At 45.9% G+C, this 22,500-nt stretch overlaps 1 protein-coding gene across 1 annotated transcript in view; it reads left to right on the top strand.

Annotated features, from left to right (window-relative positions):
- Positions 1-22,500, top strand: part of LOC145399224 (uncharacterized) — a 133,931-nt gene that overhangs the window by 24,186 nt on the left and 87,245 nt on the right. The window contains exons 2-6 of the mRNA XM_080271913.1: positions 7,746-7,868; positions 12,368-12,564; positions 14,390-14,584; positions 16,255-16,371; positions 19,366-19,998. Coding sequence (XP_080128039.1) covers positions 7,746-7,868; positions 12,368-12,564; positions 14,390-14,584; positions 16,255-16,371; positions 19,366-19,998 — 1,265 coding nt within the window. The remainder of the gene's footprint in view (positions 1-7,745; positions 7,869-12,367; positions 12,565-14,389; positions 14,585-16,254; positions 16,372-19,365; positions 19,999-22,500) is intronic.

Here is a 22,500-nt window from a genome sequence, read left to right as displayed (position 1 = left end):
AGAGTGTGGGATAAGTGTAGTGATGACAGGGGTGAAATGAAAAATTGTATTGTGTAGTGATGATTATTGCCATGAGGTAGGCTAAGTGAGTGTGATGATGATGATGATGAGGAGGAGGAGGAGCTGTGGGTGATGGTGAGTGTGGTGACTGTGATTATGTTGCTTATGATGACGAGTATGGTTGTGGGTGGTGATAATGATGATGATGATGATGAGTGTGGTTATGAAAGGCGAGTGTGATGACAGGTGATGATAATTTGTGGTGATGGGCGGATATACAGACAGCAGGTGTGGTGGTGGTGGAGTGAAAGTGACCAGAAGTGTGGTAGTGAGTGGAGTGGGGATGGTGGTGGGGTAGGGGTAACCAGATGTGTGTGTGTGTGTGTGTGTGTGTGTGTGTGTGTGTGTGTGTGTGTTGGAGACAAGTGGTGTAGACAGTGTGGTGACAGGTGTGGTGAAAGTGTTGTGATGTGTGGTGGTAGTGGTAAGTGTGGTGGTGGTGGTGACAGGTGTAATGAAAGTGTTGTGAGGTGTGGTGGTAGTGGGGTTTATAAGTGTGGCGATGGTGATTTGGTGTGGCTGTGGTGGCTGGTGTGGTAGTGGTGTATACAAGTGTGGTGAAAGTCCTGGAGTCACTTTTCTGAGACACTTAAGGCTTGGAGTGTTGTTGTTAGACGTTGATAAGATAAACTCAGGGTCCCCTGTTTCACCTCACTTATATCCTCACACCACTTTTATACCTTGTTACGTTCACTAGTTTCTCGTAACGTAACTCTGGCCAGGTGTTACGCCAATGTCACACGTGTTACACCCTCCGGCGTCACAATTTAGGCATGCCACACCTGCCACACGCCTCAGGGCATCTGTCACACACTTGTCACACTCTTGGTACCTATTACATTTTGGGTCTGTCACTTGTCACACTTTTCACAGCTGTCACACCCACCATACACCTTAGTCACCTGTCACTCCTCACCCTGGGCTTGCGTTACAGCCGTCACGAGCCTGTCATGCACCTGTCACACACCTGCCACACACCCTGCCACACAATTGTCACATCTGATACACGTTAGCCATGTCACAGCTGTCATACTCTACCTCTCCCACAATTATCACATCTTGGCCATCTGTCGCAGGTGTCATTATGATCTGGGGCACTTGTTACACCTGCATCTCAATCTGATCACCTGACATACTTTCCCTTCCCTTCTCCAGCCTTTCTCCTCCTCTCCCTCCCTTCCCTCCAATTTTCCCTCACTTTCCTTCAAGCTCCTCTGTCTTCTCCCCTCTCTTCTGTTTCTCCCTGTCCTTCCCTACCTTCCTTCCCTCCTCCTTTCTCCCCCTTCCTTCCAGTTTCCTCTGTCTCTCCTCTCCATCTCTCCATTCCTCTCCTCTCTCCCTTTCCTTCCCCTCCCCTCCCTTCCTTCCCTTCCCTTCCATAGCCTCTCTTTCCTCCCTTCTCTCGCATCCATTTCCTCCACTCCCTATCTCCTCAGAGAACACTCCTCTCCTTTCCCTCCTCTCTCCTCTCCTTTCTCTCCCTTCTCTCCTCTCCTCTCCCCTCCTCTCCTTTCTCTCCCTTCTCTCCTCTCCTCTCCCCTCCTCTCCTTTCTCTCCCTTCTCTCCTGTCCTCTCCTTACATCGTTTTTGGAGGTAAATTTTAAGCCCAAACAAGACACGTAAACTTCGTACTCTAAAGCCTCTTATTGTTTACCATCCTGAACTATGTGTGTGTGTGTGTGTGTGTGTGTGTGTGTGTGTGTGTGTGTGTGTGTGTGTGTGTGTGTGTGTGTTCTTACCTAATTGTTCTTACCTAATTGTATCTTTACAGGAATGAGTCAAGCTCGTACTGTCCCGTGTCTTAAACCATATTTATCGTACATATCCTTAAATTTGTGAATTGTTTTGGCACACACTATTTCATTCGGTAGTGCATTCCATTGATCAATTGCTCTGTTTGGGAAACTGAATTTCCTTACGTCTTTATCACCTCTCTTCTTATGCAATTTTGTGTGTGTGTGTGTGTGTGTGTGTGTGTGTGTGTGTGTGTGTGTGTGTGTGTGTGTGTGTAAAACCTCCCAGTGCCTTCCTAAACCATGTGTGTGTGTGTGTGTGTGTGTGTGTGTGTGTGTGTGTGTGTGTGTGTGTGTGTGTGTGTGTGTGTGTGTAAAACCTCCCAGTGCCTTCCTAAACCGTGTGTGTGTGTGTGTGTGTGTGTGTGTGTGTGTAAAACCTCCCAGTGCCTTCCTAAACCGTGTGTGTGTGTGTGTGTGTGTGTGTGTGTGTGTGTGTGTGTGTGTGTGTGTGTGTGTGTGTATGTGTGTAGGCTCATGTGGCACATTAACATACACGTTCCTTTTATACTGTTTTCCCTCCACAGAGCACCGGAAGCCTAACCAACAAAGCCGCAGTAGTTGCATTTTGAACCTTGTGTCCATAAGGGATAAAGGCGAAAATGGAGGGGGGGACTGTGGTGTGGGTTGAGACTTTCCACCATAGCACAGAGCCACAGGGTTGAATTCTAGCGTTTCTGTGTTCGTCTGAGGGAACTGGGCAAATTTTACAAGAATATTTACTTGTGTGTGTAGGAAATTCGATGTACTCTGTGGTAGGAATGAGTCTCCTTGGTTACTAGTGAGTCTCCATTCTTGTAGACTTAGCTGGTAAATGCACTTCTTCGTGACTATTCGTTGGTCAAAGCACCTCTTCGTGACTAGTTTTATTTCTGCTTAGTACATAGGGTTTGTCTTTTGTGGTATTTATGCTGCCATTCTCGTCGCCCACCATCCATTCACCCGATGTAGTTTGGCCTTCATGTGACCAAAGGACGCCTGGTTGTTTAGTGGGTCAGGGCACTCCAGCCTGAAGGGACCCGTAATGGTTTAAAGCCGAGGGGTGGTTAGGGTTTATTGCTCACATAATGCCACTCAGGGGCGGGCGAGGCTGGTAACATTCACCTAACCCCGGCCCTCTACGCTCCTGTCACCTTCAGCCTTAATCTATTGGGGAAAAAAAAAACTTGGGCCTTTGTGTGTGTGTGTGTGTGTGTGTGTGTGTGTGTGTGTGTGTGTGTGTTTTAGTTACACGCGCGTGCATGTCAGGTAAAGGTGTACTCCCGCTCTCCCCTCGCAAGCGCGGGTGTAAATATGGCTGAGCTGCTTTTTAAATACCCTTACTTTGGGCCTGTGCCAAGTACCAATACACGAAATTCATCTGTAAGTTTCTAGTACTGCGCTTCCTCGGGTTTCCCCTCTTTGATACTGGGCTAGTCTTTACATCCTACTTTATTCTACTTAATATTTAATGGGAGATCTATCTTTCTATCTATTGCCAGACGCCTTAATCCCGTAGCTAAGGGGTGGCCACAAACAAATTGCCTCCATGTCGCCCTGTCCCCCGCCATTTCATTGCCCTGCTCCCAGCTCACACCCCCCTCTCTCTCATATACCTCTCCACTCCAACCTACCATCTCATCCTTGACCTCCCCCTTACTACCTCTGCACTCCATCCCTCCATCTCATCCTCGGCCTCCTCCTCCTTACTTACACTTCCTCTTTGTTTACACTTTACGTCCACTTACTACACTTATACCTTTTACTTATATTTAAAAATAATCCACTTAGACTCTCTCCAATACGAAATCTTATACGTAGACTTTATCTTCTCTTCTTAACCTTCATCGTTACTCAAACATTATTGTCTATATTTAATGCTGTAAATTATGTTTAAATTTCTGGCTTCTAAAATAGGATTGGGGAGAGAGATATAGATAGGAGAGGCTTGGGGAGGAGTGTGTGTGTGTGTGTTAGTGTGAGTGTGTGTGTGTGTGTGTGTGTGTGTGTGTGTGTGTGTGTGTGTGTTTGTATGTGGAATTATCGTACACAGAAAGCACTGGTGATGGATGGGTAGGGTGGGGTAGAAGTGTGTGTGTGTGTGTGTGTGTGTGTGTGTGTGTTTGTGGATGTGGAATTATCGTACACAGAAAGCCCTGGTGATGGATGGGTAGGGTGGGGTAGGCGTGTGTGTGTGTAACTAAAGAAAGCACTCATGGTAGTTGAGTAGGGTGGGAGGCTGTGTGTGTGTGTGTGTGTGTGTGTGTGTGAGAGAGAGAGAGAGAGAGAGAGAGAGAGAGTATCATGAAGCTAGAAAATAAATCTTTCTTTTGACTACGTTTCCATACCAAACCAAAACAACAAAAACAATTCTTATCAACATTCACAGACCCTTGACTGTGGTGGTGTGGTGGGTGGTGGTGGTGTGGTGGTGGTGTGTGGTGGGTGGTGTAATGTGGGTGATATGATGGTGGTGGTGCAGTTGTGAGTGGTGGTGCTGTAGGGTCGTGATGGTGGGGTGTGGGTGGTGTGATGTGATGGTGGTGGTGTTGTAGTGTGATGATAGTGACATGAGGTGTGGTGTGATGTGATTGTGGTGTTGTAGTGTGGTGGCAGTGATGTAGTGATGTGGTGTGGTGGTGGTGTAAGCGTGTGAATGTTTACCGTAATGTGACCCCAGTGTTGTAACGTGACCTGACATTCCTAACTCATGAACGATCCTACTCCATCCATAAATATTATATGGTTCTTTTAAAAAATTATATATAGCCATACTTTGTTCAGTTTTGCGTGTTGAGCTAGTGGACGAAATGGAAAATTGTGCTGGGGATGTCTGTGGTGTGTGTGTGTGTGTGTGAGTGTGTGTGTTTGAGGGGGAGAGAGAGAGAGAGAGAGAGAGAGAGAGAGAGAGAGAAAGAGAGTGAGAGAGAGAAAGAGGGGGAAGGGAGGGAGGGAACTTGCATTTGTGTGTGTGTGTGTGTGTGTGTGTGTGTATGAGAGAGAAGGGGGGAGGGGAGGGAGGGGAACTTGTGTGTGTGTGTGTGTGTGTGTGTGTGTGTGTGTGTGAGAGAGAGAGAGAGAGAGAGAGAGAGAGAGAGAGAGAGAGAGAGAGAAAGGGGGGGAGGGGAGGGAGGGAACTTGTATTTGTGTGTGTGTGTGTGTGTGTGTGTGTGTGTGTGTGTGTGTGTGTGTGTGTGTAAGAAAGAACACAAGGACGAAAATCAGTCAGAAACGGAACGCAGAATCAAGACCCATTCATTTTAAGATACCTGAACGCTGCATTTAAGCGATTTATTTTTTTTTAATGCAAGGAAGAAGGAACCAAAGGCCAAGAAGCTCACAAAACTTCCTTCCAAGAAAAAAAATTAAAGTCCATAGGCATTATTTTCGTTATTATTACAAGAGGAAGGTACTTTATAAATTTCTGAAACACATCACCAAAAACTATCAGAATAAAGAGGTCATCCAGGTATTAAATTATTTTGAAATCTAATTAAGGTGTTCTCAGGTGTAGAGGGTAATTACACTACCTGTGGATTACCTGTAGGGCGAGCGAGTGGTAGAATAAGAAGCGTATTGTAATCTTCCGCGCAATGCCACGTTCCAGTTAATGTCACTCTCTCTCTCTCTCTCTCTCTCTCTCTCTCTCTCTCTCTCTCTCTCTCTCTCTCTCTCTCTCTCTCTCTCTCTCTCTCTCTCTCTCTCTATCTGTGTCTGTCTAGCTATCTGTTCATCTATCCATCTATCTACAACCAGACGCCTTAATTCCGTAAAAGGTGGCCACAGACAAATCACCTCCATGTCACCCTGTCCCCTGCCATTTCACTGCCCTCCCCTCAACTTACTCCTCCCCCTTCTCATATACCTTTCTGCTCTATCCCTCCATTTCATCCTCGGTCTTCCCTCCTCCACCTCACTCACATACACTCTCCTAGTTAGTCTCTCACTCTCCATTCCACCCATCTTTCACCCCCTCCCTCATATACCTCTCCTTCCCTCCATCTCATCCTCGGGTCCCCCCCTCTCTCCCCTCTTCCACCTCACTCTCATACACTCCTGGTTAGTCTCTCACTCTCCATCCACCCATCTTTCACTCCCTCGCTCATATACCTTTCCATCCCTCCATCTCATCCTTGGGTCCCCCCCCTCTCTCCCCTCTTCCACCTCACTCATACACTCCTGGTTAGTCTCTCACTCTCCATCCCTCCATCTCATCCTCGGTTCCCCCCTTCTTCCCCGCTCCACCTTACTCACATACACTCCTCGTTAGTCTCTGCATCCTCTCCACATGGCCAAACCGCCTCAGTACCTTAATGTCACACGAGTAATTAAAGAACAGGATCGTAACTTTTTAAACCCTGCCTCTCCTAATGTCACAGTAGAGGTCAGCTATACTCCCTTCACCTTAACTTGGCCCAGATTTTCTTCCTTTTGCTTTTTATTTCACGTAGCACAGTTGTTGAAAAAATGCTGGTCCTCTATAGCCGTTCCCTGCCACTTCTTCGTGACTAGCATCTTTGTGTTAATCTGTTTTCACGACTCAGCATGCAAGATGGAGAGGGGGCGATTTTAGGCCAAGTTAGAGTCAAACGGTGCCGCGGTTCTGTCCTCTTTTCGTAGCACTTCTTCGTGACTAGCATCGTATTCTAGTGTTAATCTATTGTTACAGCTTAGCTTTCAAGATGGAGAGATGACAATTTTAAGCCAAGTTAAAGGGAAATGAGTATAGGAGGTTGTTGTAAAAGTTCTCTCTCTCTCTCTCTCTCTCTCTCTCTTTCACACACACACACACACACACACACACACACACACACACACACCTTGTTAATGTCACCTCATGAACTGAATAACATTAGAGGCGTTGGAAAGGTTAGGAAATTTTGGGTGAGTAGTGAGAGGTGGAGAACAATGATGATGATGATGGTGGTGGTGGTGGTGATGATGATGATGATGATGATGATAGTGGTCTGGACAGTGAGAGAGGAGGAGGAGGAGCAGGAAGGGGAAGAGAGTGATGATGATGATGGTGATGATGATGATGATGTTGTTGGTGATGGTGATGATAATTTTGATGGTGATGATGATGATGATGGTGGTGATGATAATTTTGATGATAATGATGATGACTTTTATCTCCCTTCTACAAGCTGAATGAAATATAAGGTAGAATTTATGAAGTGTGGTGCAGGAGTATAGTGTGGTGAGTGTGATGAGTGTTGTGTGGTGAGGTGGCGTGTGAGACAGGGAGTATGATGTGTGTGGTGTTATGGTGTGGTGTGTGAAGGTTGTAGTGGGTATGGAGTGATGTGTGGTGATAGTGTGGTGTGGTGATAATGTGATGTGGTGATATGGTGTGCTGTAGTGTTGTTGTAGTGTATTGTGTTAATATTATGGTGTTTATGGTGTGTTGTGTTAATATTATGGTGTGTTATGGTGTGCTGTGTTATTGCTATGGTGTGTTCTGACCCCCCCAAGACCTCCTAGGTAAGTTAGTATGGTGATATGGTGTTGGGAATAGTGATTATGGTGAGGTGTATGGTGATGTGTGGCTTCACATTCCAGATATGTACAGCTAGCGAGATTTAGACTGTGTGTGTGTGTGTGTGTGTGTGTGTGTGTGTGTGTGTGTGTGTGTGTGTGTGTGTGTGGAGGTCTAGCTACAATCACCAACGGTCATGCATCACGGTTACCTACTTCAACTAATATTAAACATCTTTCACTCCTGTCAGTGCCACCAACGTGATAATGTCAGGGCTGCCTAGTGTACCAAATGCTCGATCTCTGTTAACTTTGATACTGTACCAGGTGTATGTGTTGCGAACTGTACATCCCTTAGGTCGCGTTTTTATATACTCCCTTTGTTCACCCTTTCTCCCTTTAGGCTAACAGTTACCCTCCCTTTTATTCCTTCAGGGTGTATGATTTGCCTGGGCCGCAGCAACTACTTTCGTTTCAATCACCCTGCCGAAGCTCAGCAGATCAAGGCAATACTTCCCAACACTAGGATCAGCATGGTGCCTGTACACTTCTACCCAGGTCAGTTTAGTACCTGTATTATTCAAGGAGAAAACTTTGAAATGACATACTCAGATCACGTTCTTCATGCAGCACTCATTTAACAGGGTGTATTGGCACGACCCCCTACATTTCTATACAGCCTTCATTTAACAGCGTGTATTCATCGTGCCTGTACACTTCTACCCAGGTCAGTTTAGTACCTGTATTATTCAAGGAGAAAACTTTGAAATGACATACTCAGATCACGTTCTTCATACAGCACTCATTTAGCAGGGTGTATTGGCATGACCCCTCCCCACCCCCAACACACTTTAGTTCATCCCAGTCTGTATTATTCTTATTCTTCTTGGAGAAAACTTTGAATTCCACCTTCACTGTTCTCAAATTATTGATCCCTTCAGGCATTTAACAGGGTATACTGCCCTATTACTTCATTCACATTGTCATACTGTAACACTACTTGAACCACACATCACTACCACCACCCAGCCACTCACACACTAGGCCTACTCCACCACACATTGCCAGTACCACAGTCACACCTCTCAACCCCCTCACACTACCACATCCCCACCAACACTGTCACTATACCATTTAGAGTCATTCAGTATATTACCACTATGGCGGGAATCGAACGCGGGACTTTCAGGTGAGAGCCAGGCAGCATACCACTAGGCCACGACCAGGTAAAAGGTATCTCACATTGTCACGATCATTAGCCTGTATCATTCTTTTTCTGTGTCTGTCCTCCTCTCTTCCTATTTCTCACCATCATCCACTCACTTGATGTAGTGCTGCCTACTTCTTCCTTAGCCTTTATCATTCTTTTTCTGTGCCTGTCCTCCTCTCTTCCTATTTCTCCCATCTTTCCTGTCACTTCTTATTGCTTTTCTTTCCTTTACAGGTGGCTTTACATTGAGTGACAAGCCAAATGGTTTCCTGTAAACCAAGAAACCATTTACAACGCTGGGTGGTAACCATATAACCAAATCATACGTGCTCCCTACGTGTCAGCAAGTGGGTTGGTGGAGGGTTAGTGCCCCTCCCTGTAAAACAAATAACTCAAAGTCAAATGGCCACCCATTATGGGATTATGGCGTCTGGCAATAGATAGATAGATAGATATAACCAATGTCCCTCCGCCCCCACTGTGGGCCTGAAGAGGGTGAGTTAACCCCCTGGCGCCCGGGCAAGTAGGTGCTTTTAATCTATCCCAAGCACTTACGGCAAGGCAGAAAAAATCTCTCATCATTTATAACCATACTACCACAGCACAAGTACCACACTACCAGAACCTACACACTACACACTACCACACCACTATTTAACCACTCTCACACTCCCACAACCCACACCACCACACACTCGCTATCCAACCACTCACATACCACCACCACCACCACAAGCACCACACTACCAGAACCTACACACTACACACTACCACACCACTACTTAACCACTCTCACACCCCCACAACCCACACACACTCGCTATCCAACCACTCACATACCACCACCACCACCACCACCACACAAAGCAATATCTTAGTTTTGCCAAGTCAAGATACCACCACAGTTCCAAATTAACCACAGCACAGGAGTGTATTATTCACACACCGCAGTACATCACCACAGTACCACTCCACCACATAACCACACTCTCATACTCTCGCTACTACACTGCCACACCACCACACAACCACACAGCCACCCTACCACATCACATAACCACACAGCCACCACACCACACATAACCACATTGTCATTCTCTCGCTGCTACATTGCCACACCACCACATAACCACACAACCACCCTACCACATCACCTAACCACACAGCTACACTACCACACCACCACACCACACCACCACCACCACACTATCAAACAGCACGTTAGTATAGCCAAGTCATGAGATCACCACAGTGCCAAATTAACCACACCACTGTATTCTACCACAACAGTACATAATCTCTACCACAGTATGGATGAGTCGTGTGGTGTGGTGTGGTATTTTGGGTTGTGCTGCAGTGAGATCTGTTGTGTGGTGAGCTGTGGTGCTTTGTGCTGTGTTGTGATGTAAATGTTAGGTGTTGCGGTGTGGTGTGGTGTTCTGTGGTGTGGTGTAGTGTAATGTGCTGTGGTGTGGTGTGAGAGTGTGTTATAGTTATGTGGTGTGGTGGTGTGTAGTGTGGTGTGGTGTGTGGTGGTGGTGTGGTATGCCTGGCTCCACCACACTGTCAGATGTAGACCAGATCAAGTCCCCCTGATGAGGACCAGAGCTGTCACCCCCCCCCCTCCCTCTCACACACACACACACACACACACACACACACACACACACACACACACACACACATCCTCGCACTCTCCCTTCCCCACCCCACTTTACCTTCCTCACCTCTCTTTCTCCTCTCTCTTCCCATCCTTCCCTTTCCCTTTTCTCTTTTTCCCCACCCCACTCTACCTCCCCCCCTCTTTTCTCTCTCCCCTCTCACCCCTCTCCCCACCCCCACTCTTCCTATTAACAACAAACAGTATTGAAAGATATATACAACGAGGACGCGCATTTTGCCCTTCCCTTATGAGATTTCTTAGGGCTTACGTGGAATGTGTTAGGGTATTATTTCTTACCTCTTCCTTCCCTCCCTCCCTCCTTCCCCTTCCTCCCTTCCCTCCCTTCATCGTTCTTCCTTCTCTTCCTTCATCCTTCCTTTCCCCTCTCTCCTTCTCCTCCCTTCATCCTTCCTTTCCCCTCTCTCCTTCTCCTCCCTTCCCTCCCTCTCTCTTCTTCTCCCTTCACTTTCCTCATCTCGCTTCCTCCCTCCCTCCTTCCCCTTCCTTCCTTCCCTCCCTTCATCGTTCTTCCTTCCCTTCCTTCATCCTTCTTCCTTTCCCATCTCCTTCACGCCTCTTCCCTCCCTTTCTTCTTCCCCTTCCTCCCCTCCCTCCTTCCCTTTCTTTCCTCCTCTCTCTTTCCCCCTCCTCTTCTCCCCCCCATCTTCCCCTCATCTCTTTTCACTCCATTTCATTCCTCACCTCTCCCCTCCCCTCTCCTCCAGTACACACACACACACACACACACACACACACACACACACACACACACACACACACACACACACCGATAATGATGCACATGACTCAAAGAATAGGCGGCTGTAAAAAGAACACACACACACACACACACACACACACACACACACACACACACACACACACACACACACACACACTGTAAATCACTGTTCGTACCACCAGCAAAACGGAAGTGGACGGAACGGTACGAACAACGAGCAGTGTTTCCGGTAATTTCCCGCTGAGACTGTCCACGCACGCAACCCCCCCCCCCTCTCTCTCTCTGCATTCATATATTTCTCTTCTTACAACATCCTTTCTCTCCCTGCCTCCTCCCTGTCATTTTCATCCCCCCCCTCTCTCTCTCTCTCTCTCTCTCTCTCTCCATTTAAATATATTTCACTTTCTTCTGCAACATCCGTCCACTCGCTGTCCTCTTATCATTTTCAATCTCTCTCTCTCTCTCTCTCTCTCTCTCTCTCTCTCTCTCTCTCTCTCTCTCTCGATTTATATATTTTTCTTTCTACAGTTCCTCTCACTGTCCCCCCCCCTCTCTCTCTCTCTCTCTCTCTCTCTCTCGGGTGAATAGCCTGGTTGGCAGGTGTGCTTACCTTTGTATTAAATATAGAGAGCACCTCGTCACCAAAGGCAATAGACACTGGCTTCACACGTATAAACAATCCTGTGCGCTTCAGCTGTTCTTTATATATATACGTTTTTCACAGATTGAGAGATAGATAGGACGAAAATCTTATCTATCTATCTATTGCCAGACGCCTTAATCTCGTAAGGGGTGGCCACAAATAAATCCCCTCCATGTCGCCCTGTCCCCCGCCATTTCATTGCCCTGCTCCCAGCTCACACACCCCTCTTTGTCATATACCTCTCCACTCCATCCCTTCATCTCATCCTTGGCCAAATTAAGGTGAAAATTGGACCAGGTTAAGGTGAAAAGAGTATTGAAGGCTACATTATTAGCGTGTGGATTCCTTGCATATATATTTAAAAGACACTGGGATAACGGTGAAGAGAATCAGGGGTGGAATTCATAATGTTATGCTGCTGGAACTACGACCATAAAGTATAACAAAACATGAGACGTAAAGTGAGGACGGGACACTGTATATGACTACTACTACTATTACTACTACCAAAACTACTACTACTTTTTTTTAATGCGAGAAAGAAGGAACCAAAGGCCAGGAGCCCGCAAACCGTTACTTCCAAGAACAAAACAAAATACAAAAGAGAGGCAAATTCAAGATCCTTTCATTTCGAGATTCCTGGACACACTGCGTTTGAAAGACTGGAGATCATAGGAAGTAGGAAATACAGACAGAGGGAGACAGTTCCAGAGTTGACCTGTTGCATAAATGAAGGACTGCTGCTACTGTATTATTATTCCAGTCAACAGGCATAGATCTAAAATTTCATCTTTCGCAGGTGTGGACAATCCCGAGTACTTCCACATGAGCGGTGCGTCTGGTGGTGATCATGGAGAGGCCGACGGGGAGCCCAAACCCCCAGTACCGCCTCGCAAGACGCCCCCCGCCCCCCTCACCCTGCTCCCCACACCCCCGGACCCCCCACCCACACCCCCACCAGCACCCATCACAGAGAGCGAGGATTTGGATGACAAGGTAAAGAGTAATTCGATCATTCGTTTAGTGCTACGATTTTTGGTTTTTAATTCTTGCTACTGACGGGCAGTTTTATTCAGCTTTCTCACTCTCTCACCTCTCCCAGACTTCCTCACTCCCTCACCCCTCCCTCACCTCACTCCCTCACCTTACTCCCTCACCCCACCCTCATCTGCATCTCTCCCTGCCTTAATCTAGTCTTTATCACTCCCCCAGCTCCTTCCATCCATACTTCCTTAGCTGCCATCTCTCTCCTATTTCCCCTCACTCTCATACATTCCCCCACTTTCATGCTTTCCTCTCACTCTATTAATTCCCCTCATTCCCCTACATACTTGGACTGTCATTCATCCCCCTCCACTACTTATGTGCACTCCCCTACTTCCCCTCACTCCCCTACTAACTCACATACATTTCCCTCACTCCACAACTTCTTCCTAACTCCTCTACTTCCCCTCACTCTCATACCATACTTCCCCCTCGCTTCACTCATTCCTCTACTTTCCCCTCACTGTCTTCATCTTGACTTGCTTCTACACTATCCCATTTACACAGGAATTACCTCTGGCCACTTCAACTCTTGTCCAGTGATGCATTTTTTATTTTGCTATTACCAGAAAATGTTACTTAGATTAGATCAGTGCAGGGAGTATATAACCCTCTCAGTTTAAGAAGTCTATCCATAGCTGAGTGAAATTGTGGAGGTATATGATTATAATAAAATAGGTGGGGGCTCTCACCATCCACTCACTCGATGTAGTGCTGCTCTCAGGTGTCTGCCCTTTCCTCTCCTCCTTCCATTCCTTCCTTCCTCGCTCTTCTGTCTTTCTTTACTTCATTCTTTCCACGTCCTTGTGGCTGCAGGTGACTTTACATTCCCTCTCTTGTCTTTCTGTCCTTCATTCTTTCCTCTTCCTTCTGCCTGTGGGTGACTCAACACTGAGTGACAAGCCGAATGGTTTCCTGTACACCAGGAAACCATTTACTACGCTGGGTGGTAACCATATAACCAATAATGGTGCCTGGTGGTTTAGTAGGTACTTACGGCACTCCAATAGGATTGAGCCAGTGCAGGTTAATATCCAAGGGGTGGTTGGGGTTATTGCTCACGTAATGCCACTCAGGGATGAGTGAGGCTGGTCACTCTCATCTTAAATGTCAGGACCAACTTGCCTAGCCCCGGCCTCATATGCTCCTCATGGGGCAATGTAGGATAGGATGATGGACGGATGGATGGATGGAATAATATACAGACACTTATAGCATCTCCCTTGCCAAATTCTGTCTCCATGTGTCACGTTAACTTTGTCATTTGTATAGTCGTTTCACTTTAACGTGGTTGTAAATTAACATCTCTCCATCTTCCATACTGAGCTGGAATGAGATAATACAAGAATATGGTTCTAATCATGAAGAAGTGCATTAGAAAGGATGTAGAGCCATAGTATTGTTCTGCCATGGAACTTTGGGAAATAAGCTGGAAAAGGACGAAAAATCACCCGCTAACTTGAGATGAATAAACTGTAGAGGAGGTGTGGTCAGACAGGACAGTGTATGATACTGGGGATGCATATTAATTTCCCACAGTGATCATAGATAATATGTAATAATTCTTGCATTCAGTTTTGGGTTGTGAAAAACACTATAATAATTTGTACTGCTATAGAGAGGCAGTATCTTGTCTGTTTTGTTAGGTTGTACCATTCCTACTTCTTGTTTACAGCTAGAGATCGCACTAGATGTTGTTTAGTTAATTTGGCAGGCTGTTTGAATCCTCATTTGTTTGCTGTCCAGGGGTTCCACTAAGTCCACTATATTTTTGCAGGTCACACACTTTGAACTTCCATCAGAGCACAGGATTTCAGCCGTACAGGAACAAACACAGCAACAGCAGGCAGGAGAGCAGGGCACTAGGGGTGGTAGCAGGGAGATCATCAGACGCAGCAACAGTAAAGACAGCAGCAGTGCGAGGAACGGTGGTGACAGCAGCTCAGACAGTGATTCAGATACACCCCCGGAGGTGAGGTCTCGGCCTGATGTACTCCATTGGCTTTAACTTGATCTAAAAGTTGAAGTAATAAGCATTAGTCAAACCAGCCATTAGTAAATCAAAGCTTAATCAGAAGTAAAACCCTCTGAGACTTCCATAAGGTTGTGGACTCATTTGCCAGAAACATAAAGGAACAAGACAGAAGGTTCCCTCTGAAGTTCAGATTCTGTTGCCGTACTAACCCTGTGCAACGTTTCCTCTCGTTGATCGGATATATTGAGTCAGTGTGTCTGTGCTTGAAGTTACTGTAGGCAGACCAAGGGAAACATGAGCTGAAATTGTAAGAAAGGACGGAAGTGTTTGTCTGATGGTGGCCCTCCAAGCTGCTGATGAAAGTGTCTGTGTATATACCATTCATCCATCCTTCATTCAGCCCAGTCAAATCCCGCTGGGGCAGGAAACAGTTTAAGGATTTGAATTTCATAAAAGTCAGACTTTACTGATCTACCAGAAGACCCGCCGACATGTCGTAAAAACACCCCCGCTAATACCAATACACCAGTCCTGTATGAGACAGCCCTAGCATGTATTCAGTATGGACGGTGGGTGTTAGCGCCGAAGTGGTGACATGTAGAGGTGTGCGGTACGTAGGAGGACTACTGGGCCTTGAAAGCAGGCTGTGAAGCCTATGTCCAGAGTCGGACACACACACACACAAAAATTACCCATTGGGAGCTTAGGAACCTGGGGCACTGCTACTCAGTCTAGACATTTAAGGTGTGAGAGATCAGTTGCATGCCACAGAGCAGTTGTGGGAGCAATAAACCTCAAGCACTCCTCAGAAGTAAACACTTCTGGCCCACATTTGGTGCCTGAGCCCTGAAGCAGGACCACCAGCTGTCTAAAACAAAACTGTGATAGAAACGACTATTACACTATATCAGTACACTGCAAAGAGACACCCTTGATCTTCATGTAGTAAAGAAGTGTCGCGTAAAGGAGAAAGTACTCAGGTGCAACAGGGGGTCTGCATAATAAAAAAATAAGTACACTATCTCATGTTATTGGTCATATGATATCCTGAATGTTTATAATACAACCAACAATGTCCAATGCTTATTTTATTTTCAATTGAATGTGTATATTGCAACAATGCTGACTGTGGATATGAAAGAGTGTGTCACAAACAAGAGATATATTGCACCCTGATGAAAGCATGGCTACTTAGATATGATAGGACCATCAGATAGTCTGCAGTATTCTTCAGCTGTGATGTTAGATTGTTTCACATGGAATGTGCACCGATGTGTTATTTATCAGGTGTACAGTCAGGGATAAAAACCACCTAGTAGCCAACGGCATCTGCTTCACACTGGGGGCATGTCTGTTACTTTCCTTCCTGACACATCATAACAGCGTCATCTGTGGGTAGGAAAACATAATGGTCCTCTTTCAACTAAGGATTATTAGACAGTAAGGGAAAAGGAAGAAGTAGATGAAGTGAAATATAGGCAGACTTTTAAGGCTAACTGTATACAAACTTTTAAGGCAAACTGTATGCTCTTAAAATATAGGCAAACTTATAAGGCTAACTGTATGCTCTTGTTTATATAGGTCAAAATGGGATTGGATGTTGTTGTCATCATTATCGTACACTCCAGTCCTCAGCAAACATGTAATCAACTCTCTTTTGCCACCAGGTCCCACCACGTCCAGAGTCGTCCCTACGCCAACACTCCTCTCTTGTCAACGGCTGTGTGGGCTTCAACAACAAACCTCGCTATGTTGGGGAATACATTTACACCAAGAATGAACTGGTGGGTAGATGAGGCTAGGGTTTGATCTCATTTAGGCTGTAATTTGCTTTTGGCTCAGATAATTTTGCTGTCCAACCTTTGCAACCTTCTATCTGGGGAATTTGGTCTTATTTACATGGTCAGGGCCTAGGCTGAGACGATTGCTCATGTATATCTTATCTCTCTACAAGTGCAGTCAGTTCCTTGGGTAGGCTGCACTCATTAACTTTGGATGGTAGCTAGCTCAAGAGAAAGAATACTCTGATTTCAAGCTTTGGCCCTATGTATGGGTTAGTGACAGTATGGGTGGCTGACCTACCATTACCATAATACTGAAGGTCATATAGGGTGGCTGTAGTTAAGATGCTGCTGCTGAATTGTTGGTGGCACACTGGTGGTGCTGGAGCTGCATGGTGCCAAGTATCACTGTTCATTGCCATCAATAAATAAACAAAGGCTTACACATACATGCATTGCCAAGGTCCTCAAAGATGATAATATAAAGCAGGAGAGAAATTTCAGAGTGAAGGGATTAGATATAGACGTTATTAACCCCTTCCATTACTAGAGGGATTAGATATAGACTTTATTAACCCCTTCCATTACTAGAGATTTCCCCTAGGCTAAAGAAATTCAATTGAAGGAGGCCAGAATACAACAGATTAATATCATGGTACTGTTGTGAAGGTGTTAGGTATATGTGGTTGTCAGTAGCCTGGGTGTATGAGTCTTTCAGAGGTACTCTCATTTGAGTCATCAAAGATCTCTAACCTCTTTCAGCTCAGGTGATGGCCAGTTGTAGTCAGACTGGAGGGTCGACTTGACTAGTTACCAAGGAGACTCATGCCTGTTTCATAATTGAGGGTCATCAGATTTCATGCAACCGCAATTTAGTATTCAGATTTTAAGCTGTGGGAGTGGCCCAGTTCCATTTGGTGAAAACGAACTGACTACAGCAGCTAACCTCATGATGAAGACTCACTGAATTTCCCGCATCCACAGCTTAATGTTCTCGTGGGAGTGGCCTAGCTCTGTCCAGTAAAAGCTAAGCAACACTGACATGAATGGGCCCACCCCTGTTTACATCACTTGCCTCTGATAATATACTAACAGCACCAGGTTATTGTTGTACACTTGCTTGTAGGATGAAGTATGAAAAATGTTTAGGTGGGAACTCAGTGAAATGGATTGTGCCGACACAGTGAAGTACTGTTTTGAATCTGCAGTATGAATAATGAGATGGGCTCCTAACAACTTAAACTAAGCTTGTCACAGTGTGCAAAATTACAGTTAATTACAGCATTGGTGCAGACTTGAATAGGTATGATACAAGCTGCGTGGAAAGTTGCCATTAGGTGACTAAGGCCGATGGAGCCTTTATAAACGATACAATACAATTATAAATGACACAACAACCTCCACATGCTGGGTCAGTGGTTCTTAGACTGTTATACTTCGGTGCTGGAGAAGAATGTCTGTTTGATGACAAGAGTATGACTGGGTAGTGGAGCTGCCCATTCATACAGATGTTTCTCACTCTCCTCCTCATCCCAGAGAGTCACATGAGGACGGTGGATTGTAAATGAAGGGGATGCAACTGCTACACCACTACCTCTGCATCATCGTAATAAGTTGGTCTTTGATGAATGCCCCTTACTTTTCTGATATACCATATGTTGTTGCAGTTCACAATGCGATACAAGAATTAACACGGCATTTTGTATCTGCAGTTTTAATCAGTCATTCATGTCCAGCCAGCCATTATGCAAAAAATATGGAAAGCATTTAGACATGAGTTACACAGGTGGGAACGCAGTGAAATAGATTGTGCTGGCCTTCACTATCATGTGAAATAACAGTAAAGACAAAGGTTTCTTTATACCTGTAGTTCTGAAGCCACACAGTTACTTGATATTTTGGTACATAACTTTGTGAATATCAGCATTTTTCACTGACCCTTAAGATTCCCTTTCTTGAGTGTATTATAGTCAGTTTGTTTACGCCTAGCAGAACTGAACCACTTCCACCCCTTGAATACTAAGTTGTCAATGCATGAAATTAAATGAACCTTAACCGTAAGCTAGAAGTGAGTCTTCTTGCATATTATGGTTGAGTTATTTTTACCTGATCGACCTGGACCATGCACACAAAATGAATACAAAGTTGTGGTTGCATAATTAGTTACGAAGTCGGAATGAGTCTCCCTGGTTACTGGTCAAATGAACCCTCCAGTTTGGCTACACTTAGCTGAGTAGAAAGAGGTTAGGAATCTTCTTCAGAGTAGAAATAATATACTGCACTGTGGTGGTTAGAAAGCCCGGATTGGAATGACAACCATGTCTTGTGCAAAATTTTAATCCCATCCATCCATTCATCAATCAGTCCAGTTTTGCCCAATCAGGAGTGTGGAGACTTAGGCTAAGCTACTCAGTCCAGACATTTAAGGTAACAGTGACCATTACCTCTCCCCCTGAGTGGCATTATGTAGTAAACCCAGTCATCCCTTGAAATTACACCAACATGGGCCACATCTGGTTGGAGCACCGTGACTCAGTAGATCGCCAGACATAAAGTAGATTGGATAAAGGCAAAGGGGCACACTCACTACATCAGCACCAGGACAGTTTCACCCTAGATCTTCCCGTATGCATCAGACAACTGTGATAAGGGAATGTTAGAGCCCAAAGAGGTAATTACAGGTTGGTCAGTCATGGGATGCCTTTAAGTAGAGCAAGTTGGTCACGTTCCTTAAAAATACTGGATTGGAGTACCATTGCCAAGAACCCACACACCTGAAAGAGTGTCGTATGGAATTTTGGTTGTAATTTGTCAGGACCAGCTTGCCTAGTCCCGGGTTCCTATGCTCCTCTGTGGGGTGGCATAGGATTGGATGATGGATGGATGGATGGAATATGTATTGGTTACATGTAATGACTACACTTTGCTGGTCGATGCTGTATATAATAAATTTTTAGTATGAAGAGTAATGGTGATGAATTTTGATCTCATTCACAGGCTCCCCCTCCTTTGGCTCCCCGCGCTCCTGTCATGCCAGCACGGTGGGGCATCGGGGGCACAGACTCCACTCCAACCTTAGTCACATCCACTGGCGGGATCACGTCAGTCCACAACATCATGTACCGCTCCCTTCCACCGCCTCCACTTCCCACGACCCACCACGGCGTTGTGTCTTCCAGCTCTTTCTTGTCATCACCCAGCAGTCCTACATCTCGCACACCGACGTCAAATATACTTCCCACTTTCTCCTCTACTCCTGACCACACTCCTCCCACAACTCTCACTTCACCAACCATCCACTCTTCAATATCCCACAGCCATTCTTCCACACTAACCTCTCCAATCACCCACAACTTCTCCCCAACACTGTCCTCCCCAGTCTCCAATACACTACAGCATCCCATCACCTCCCCAACTTCCGCCCTGCCACCCACACCCGCCTCCCGCCCGCTCAACCACCGGCGAATCCCCTCGAGTGGGTCTGGGGTGTGTCTTGGCTCGCCGGTTATGACGGGTTCGTGGGCACCGGGCATGAGTGGGGATGGGACAAGTCTTGGTCGGGCTGGTAGCAGGACACCGGTACGATGCTCCCTGGAGGACCTGAGGCACAGTGAACTCAAGAAACAACAGGTGAGTCTTGTTCGTAGTTGTCTGTATTTCATCCCAGGTACCCTCGATAAAAAAAGTATCGGCACCTTGGGGTTGGATAGGATTTGAAGTGCTTTGTCTCTGGTTCCATCGGTAGTGTTGGCATGCCTGTTTAATTCACAAAAATGATTGAGTTGCCATGCAGTACAATGTTACTATGACAGATCGAGCTATATACCTGTAAAATATAAGGTAACAGCAAAAATGAAGGATACAAAGTGACATAATTGTGTCATTTCCCACAAATCATTGCCTGTGTATCATAATGGCTTTCTCTGAAAGGGTGCCAATACTTTTTTTTATCAAGGGTACACTGTGATTGAATATACAAGTACTTAGTCATTCTTGTCTCAGCCTCACGGTCTGTATAAACCCTTTGCAATATGTACTCAGAATCTAGTCCAGTCTTGGCTTACCTCATCAGGGGTGTAGAATCAAGGACTAGTAATTTTAGACCAGACATTTAAGGTTTAGGTGGCCAGTCCCTAGCCAAGAGCGGCATTATCTATATCTATTGCCAGACGCCTTAATCCCATAAGGGGTGGCCACAAACAAATCGCCTCCATGTCGCCCTGTCCCCCGCCATTTCATTGCCCTGCTCCCAGCTCACACCCGCTCTCTCATATACCTCTCCACTCCATCCCTCCATCTCATCTGTGGCTTCCGCCTCCCTCTCCACTCCTCCACCTCACTCACATACACTCTCCTCGTCAGTCTCTCACTCTCCAGCATTATATTGGCAGTAAATCCCAACCATTACTTTGAACTGCTCACACCCCTCTCTCATATACCTCTTCACTCCATCCCTCCATCTCATGTGTGGCCTCCCCCTCCCTCTTCCCCCCTCCACCTCATTCACATACACTCTCCTCATCAGTCTCTCACTCTCCAGTATTATATTGGCAGTAAATCCCAACCATTACCTTGAAATAAACTCATATTGTCCATCGTAAGTCAAATCATCTTAACCCTGTCCGAGTTTTAGTTACATGGTTAACACCCAACTTAGTTTCCTGAATTATGCGACTTTGCTCTTCACTCAGCATAACCCACTGAAGGATAGCACTGCATCAGGTGAGTGGATGGTAGGCACTCCCCACTTTATATCTCATTATACTGGGCTTCTTGTAATATCATCATCATTATTTTTCTTCCTCCTCCTCCTCCTCCTCCTCCTCCTCCTCCTTCAAGTGATTTTGCTAGGAGCTTGCATCACAGGTGTAAAAAAAAAAGAATGTGGTTGTAATGAGAGTGAGATGGTCCCGTAAGCACTTCCTGGAGAGAGAGAAAGAGAGAGAGAGGGGGGGGGAATTGGATAATGAAAGAGGGTAGACAGACTGAGAGGGGAAATAAGAATAAAAACAGTAATGTGGTGTGTGTGTGTGTGTGTGTGTGTGTGTGTGTGTGTGTGTGTGTGTGTGTGTGTGTGTGTGTGTGTGTGAGAAAGAGAGAGAGAGAGAGACTAAAGTTATCCCACCATTTACAATAAAATCAAAGGAAGTTGTTTTATTGCCATACCATCACCAATTCACCTATGTCCTTGATGGGAGAGAGAGAGAGAGAGAGAGAGAGAGAGAGATCATTGAAGAAAGAACCATTGATGATTGTAAGATGGTAAGGAGGTCAGGGAGAGGGAGTGAGGGGAGAGGAAGGGAGGAGGGGGAAAGGGAGGAAAAGAAGGCGAGGGAGAGAGAGAATGGAGGAAAAGATGGAGGGGAAGGTAGTGAGGGGAGAGGAAGGGAGGAGGGGGAAAGGGAGGAAAAGAAGGCAAGGGAGAGAGAGAAAGGAGGAAAAGTTGGAGGGGAAGGTAGTGAAAGAACAGGAGAGAAGGGGAAGGAAAGAGGAGAGAGGAGGGAATAGAGGGAAAGGAGGGAGGGAAGTAGGGAAAGGAAAGGAAGGAGAGAAGAGAAGGAAAGTCAGAGGGATTAAGGAAGAGTGGAAAGACTAGGGAAATGAAAGATGGGAGGAGGAAGGAAAGAAAGGAATGGAAATCAAGGAAGGAAGGGAGGGGAAGGAGAGGAGAGGGAAGGGAGAATGGGAAGGTAAAGAGGAGGGATGGAAGGGAGAGGAAGGAAAGGGGAAAGAAGGGAGGAAAGAAACGAAGGGAAGGGGAGGAGTGTGGAAATGAGGGCGTTAGGACTGAACAAGAACAGTAGTGTGTGTGTGTGTGTGTGTGTGTGTGTTTATGCGTCTTTGTATCAGTGTATATGTATAGTCGTAAACACATGTGTGTACAAATAACCTAAATATATCGTTATAATGTATATACTGAAGGCTTGTTAACTGTCCATGAGTGATACGCTGACTGCAGAGAGAGAGAGAGAGAGAGAGAGAACCGTTTTGTGATGTGAAATACCGAAGGTCAGAAGGAAGTGAGGGTGAGAGATTGGGGGTTGAGAGAGAGAGAGAGAGCGTTCTAGTGATTTCTTTTGCATTGTTTTCCTTCATTTGGGTTATTCCTTCAGCTAATTTTTTCAAGGTTCC

This window comes from Coenobita brevimanus, chromosome 48 (assembly GCF_032717465.1).
Source record: "Coenobita brevimanus isolate Jiangsu-jjx chromosome 48, ASM3271746v2, whole genome shotgun sequence".
NCBI classification, from domain to species: domain Eukaryota; kingdom Metazoa; phylum Arthropoda; class Malacostraca; order Decapoda; family Coenobitidae; genus Coenobita; species Coenobita brevimanus.
Note: the sequence above shows the minus strand (reverse complement) of the source record. Positions and strands in the feature narration are given on the sequence as shown.